Genomic DNA, 5,000 nt, shown 5'->3' on the forward strand with positions numbered 1-5,000 from the left:
TTGTGCCTAAATGTCATTATCAAATCATCAAAAACAACAGTTCTGGACTTAATCAATAATATGGTTTTATTTTTTTAAGTGTAAGGTTGGTGGTGCATCGTTCAAATGAACAGGAAATGATTTCCATAACTCCGCCACAACGATCACTACAACTGGGGAGAAAAAAAGGGCCGGGGGGGGGGGGGAGGTCTTTCAGGCAACAGTCTAACGGGTTTGTTGAAGTTCAGTAAACATTTCGTTTTCGCTGCACACAGTTTACTCCTTGGCAGTGGTACATGTACGTGTTAGCATACATCTCGTTCACTAACTCCCACCTATCCTACCTTCGCCTCACCGCTGTAACAGCACACCCCTTCAGCCAACAGCTGATCTGTTCCGCCAAATGCGTACTTCCGAAAATCGACTGCGCTGGTCTATGTTTTCAACCAACTGTGGTCAATCCTATTCCACCCCCATCTACAGCCTTCAAGTACACTGCAAGTGGGTGAGACAGACAGACTGAGGAAGTGAGAGGGGTAATGAAACACGCACCCAACACAGGCCGTTTTTCTTATGTTTCCACTCCATCGCACGTCCCAGGGTTGGGTTTTTTTCTTCTTCTTTTTTTCTTTCACATGAACACTTGTGAAAGCATCACAACACACACACACACACAGCACGCGCGCATCCACTGGCACACGGGTTTTCAAATGTAATCTCTTGGAATTAACACAGGCACATACATTATTACAACACAATTCGATGCGTGGAAATAACCCACAGATCACCGGCGAATGATGTCGATTTTCTGGGGCGAACTTTCGCAGACTGCTGGTACCCCAGAACAGTGGGTGGGTGGGAGGATGGATGGTGATGATATGAATGGGCTGGTTCACCAACTCCCACACGCACACACAAAACGCACACACAGCGCAAGATGCCTGCCGCTCAGTGGCTGCCAACAGAAAGCAATTCGTAGGCGCCAGAGTTGCAAGGCACCTAATATTGATTATTTCGACAGGGCTGGCTTGCCAAGCGAAGAGGTACGCGTTCACATTATGTCTGGACCGCAATCAACTCTACCCAAAGCGGCCCAGCAGAGCGTGGATGGTGGGGAGACTGAGCAGGGTACACTGAAGGTGGAGTTGAAAAGGACGGTCACTGGCTACTTTGGTTCTTTTCCTTCTTCTTCCCTCCCCCCTCCCCCTTCCCCTTCTTTCGATCCATCTAAAGTTCTGAAAACAATGAGCAGTGCCGCATTGTGAAGAGGCTTGCAAATCTATGACAGCATTCTCCTGTACATACATATCTAATAATTAAATCCGCTCTGGTTGTATTCATACATAAAATGTAATAAGTCGTTTGTCCTGATCATTGATGCCATAAGTTGTGCATCATTACATGTGTGAATACCTGTACAGATACAGTGATTTGTATTTTGTGTTTAACTGTAAGTGGATGAATGAGCACAGGAAGATGAGTGTTTTACAAGTGGTCCTGCAGTAAGAATGTGTGTGTGTGTGTGTGCGCGTGCACGCACGTGCGTGCACATGCGTGTGCACGTGCACACCTGTGTGTCTGTGCACTCATGTGAGTGTATGTCTGTGCATACTGTATGTTTGCTGTATGCTTGCATGAACCATAATACACATGTGTCTGTGTGTGAGTGAGTGTATGTGTAATGTATGTATACACATGCATAATCTTGTTTATGAATACATGTGTGTGAAAGGGATCTTTATGAATTCAGTTCAGAAGTATAAACTCGTTACTCTGGAAGACTCGAATTAAGAAAAAGGAATCGGTGGCTCTTGTTTGAGGATCCCTCTAACTTGAGAGATCAGATTCCATCAAGAATATCCAGGGACACAAGAAGGAAAACTATTGCTAATCGCAAGGATATCACTGATTACATTGCCTTATAAGGATTCATAATCTGTCATGGATGACTAATAACCCCCTTCTCCCAGTCCATTCTCTCTCACTCACTCTCACATTCACTGCGCGCGCGCGCGCGCACACACACACACACACACACACACACACCAATGTACACACACATGCACAAACGCAAACACACATACTCACAGTGACACACACACATATAATGAGACACACACATAAACACACACATATATGCACACAACACCTGCACTCATAAACACACACACAGACACAGACACATACACACAAACACACACACATACACAAGAAAAACATGTGGTCAATTTCTTCCTCATGGTGACAACAATACGGTGAGAGAGATCCGGCTGGAGTTAAAATGCACTATAAGTCTATCAGTCTCACATTTCTGGTGAACACTTTATTCCTCTCAAGTAGCTGCTCTCTAAAGTTTAGAATTGTGGGTGTCAACCTGGAAGATAACAGGTGCACAAGGGCTCACATTGGAGGTACAGAAGGCTGCTGGAGGAAGAGAGGGAGAGAGGTGGGGATACCCACTGAGGAAAAAGTGCTGCTGTGTGTTACAAGGATGGGATATTAACTTGAAGAGATAAGCTTCAACCAGTTTGCTGTGTGACAATGTGTGGTGCAACCCAAACCATATATCAACATCTTTTTTCTTTTCTTTTCTTTTCAAGCAATATCTGACAGTAACACAGCACTGTACCACCCCTCACCTACCCTCTCTCTTTCTCTCTCTTTCATATGGTTATATACATGTGTGTACTGCCATCTGATGAGTCCAGAGAGAAAATAATGAAACTGCAGTCATATCAGAAATACAACTGGCTCTCTACCATATGGCAGACAGAACTCAAATGGCTCTTTGAATGGTGTACACCGTTCTCCAATTTCTTTCCTCCCCCTGATATTATCATTTCCATCTTTGTTAAGTTATTTTGTCATGATGGAAGAACTGAAGCACTTGTTTGCCTCCACTGTCATGTTGTTCAGTTCTATATTTTGGTCAACCAGAGGTGGACAGCATCTCCTCATAGATCCCAGTGATGGCTGCTATTTGCAATACTTTCCCTGTGTCAGTGCTTGTTTGCCTGACAATGCTCAAGTTATGACACTGACAGCTGAGCTGACCACTCATGCTGAATACACATTTGTGACTTCCTTGCATCCTTTTTTGATCCCTAGGAATTAGGTGCAAATACAAATCATTCATGTGGTATTTCATCTGTTACTAATGTTTGTTGTCATCAGATATGTTTTGTTGTCTTGATTTCTTCCTGTTCTTTACATTACCCTTTTTGGGAAACTTAGGAAAGTCAGTAGATTGTAATTTTTCTCCCAATATGACTGAGAACACCACTAAAATATTACTGGTGTCTCTGGATTACTTACCATGGGATTATATCTGACAAGTCTTGAAGGGATGAGACTTCAGTTATATTTGGCATATAACTGGCTCTTTCCCTTAGAAAGCATTCAAATGGCTCCCAGTTACTGTCTTTGAAGGATTTATATCTTCCTTAAACTCCCCCCCCCCCCCACACACACACACACTTTCTCTTATTTACTGATTTTTCAACTTTGCAAAGCTATTTTGTTATGACAAAATAGTTGATTAGCTGTTACCTGCATTTGATTTTGTCTCCTATAACTTTGCAGAAAGTATGTATATCAATGTAGAGTCAAAAGACTTTTTGTCAGTTTGAATTAAACTTTACAAAGTTACATATATTCCTCCTCAACTTCTGCTAACTGGACCTCTTTTAATCTTAAGTTACTTGATTGCTTGCTCACTTTCAATGATTATATCTCTTAAACTTTAGCATCACTATCCATCGAAAAGCTAACTGGGATGACTACATCAACAGCATATACATATGTACTAAAGCGAATAAAACACTGGGTTTCTCACAAGCAACCTAAAGATCAGCAATTACAGTGTTAAAAATTGAGCTCCCCAACTTGGAGTACAGATCTTCTGTCTCATACCCTTACACAAAAAATTACAAACACTAACAACTCAGAGACAGTACAATACATCATGCTTTTGTGCTCAACTAGTACATCAAACAGCAGCAACATGCAGGAAACACTGGACTGGCCAAGACTGGAAAGTACCACACTTCCAGATACAACGCTGCACAAATCCACAACAGTCTTGTCCAGCCTTCAAGCAAAGCTTGTTCCTCCTCTCCACTAGTGGTGAGGGCATGATCAGCAGTTCTCCTTATCTCCATAACCCCATCCCAAAACCCAGTGCGCTAGCTCCTCATTCCTGCCCAGCACTGACATAGTAGAACAGCTCATCCAAGGAAACAGTGCAGGCCATGACTCCTAACAGTAACATGAATGTGTAAGGACTAAGGAGCTCAAGCTTGAACTGACAGCAACAGTCATTAACCAATCCCCCATCAATCGGCTGCAAAATTAACAACAGCCAGATGGGCCTTTTTGTTCTCTCACATTTGCACAAACTTTCATGAAAAAGCTTCAGTTTGGAGCCTGAATGAGCATTGGCCATTGAGAAAAAAATGAAGAGAGAGAGATCCCCTCTCACAAATATTTCAGATATCTGATATCACTTACCAGTGCCTTTCTTTTACTTTTTATCCAAGACAGATACAGTTTGAAGATAGTTGTTTAATTTTATTGAGAATCAAAAGTCAGTTTTAAAATCTAGAATTTACAAGAACCATGATTTTTTTAAATACTCTATTAGTCTACACTGCACCTTGTAAAAAGTTCTTCATTGTAAAGAGAATTAAAAATTCTGCATTATACCTTTCCAGGTTTTTATGATACATGTGTGTGTGTTTGTTTGTGTGTGTGTGTGTGTGTGTGTGTGTGTGTGTGTGTGTGCTTGTGTTTGTGTGTGTGTGTGTATGCATGTGTGTCTGTGTGTACATTCAAAGACTTTTATAAATTAATAAATAAATACAAATGTACACTAGAAATATAATAAATCATCAGCAAGCAGTACTTAAAACTACTTTATAATGGTGTTGTAAGAACTATCTTGACCTTTGTCTTCTGTTGGCAAATCTAGCACCTCCCACCTGAAATTTCTGGTATTACTGTCCGAAGATGGAAAACAAAAC

General features: G+C 41.6%; 1 protein-coding gene across 4 annotated transcripts in view; it reads right to left on the reverse strand.

Annotated features, from left to right (window-relative positions):
- Positions 1–5,000, reverse strand: part of LOC143297542 (nostrin-like) — a 52,286-nt gene that overhangs the window by 46,079 nt on the left and 1,207 nt on the right. Inside the window, exon 1 of one of the 4 annotated variants that reach the window (XM_076609948.1) lies at positions 532–863. The exons of 2 other annotated variants lie outside the window; for them this stretch is intronic. Coding sequence is in view for 1 of the 2 variants with exons in the window: in XM_076609957.1 (XP_076466072.1) it covers positions 532–567 (36 nt within the window). In the remaining variant the exon portion in view is untranslated. Of the gene's footprint in view, positions 1–531; positions 864–5,000 lie in introns of those variants that run through there. One more of the 4 variants, XM_076609957.1, reaches the window with a different exon arrangement.

This window comes from Babylonia areolata, chromosome 2 (genome assembly GCF_041734735.1).
Source record: "Babylonia areolata isolate BAREFJ2019XMU chromosome 2, ASM4173473v1, whole genome shotgun sequence".
NCBI classification, from domain to species: domain Eukaryota; kingdom Metazoa; phylum Mollusca; class Gastropoda; order Neogastropoda; family Buccinidae; genus Babylonia; species Babylonia areolata.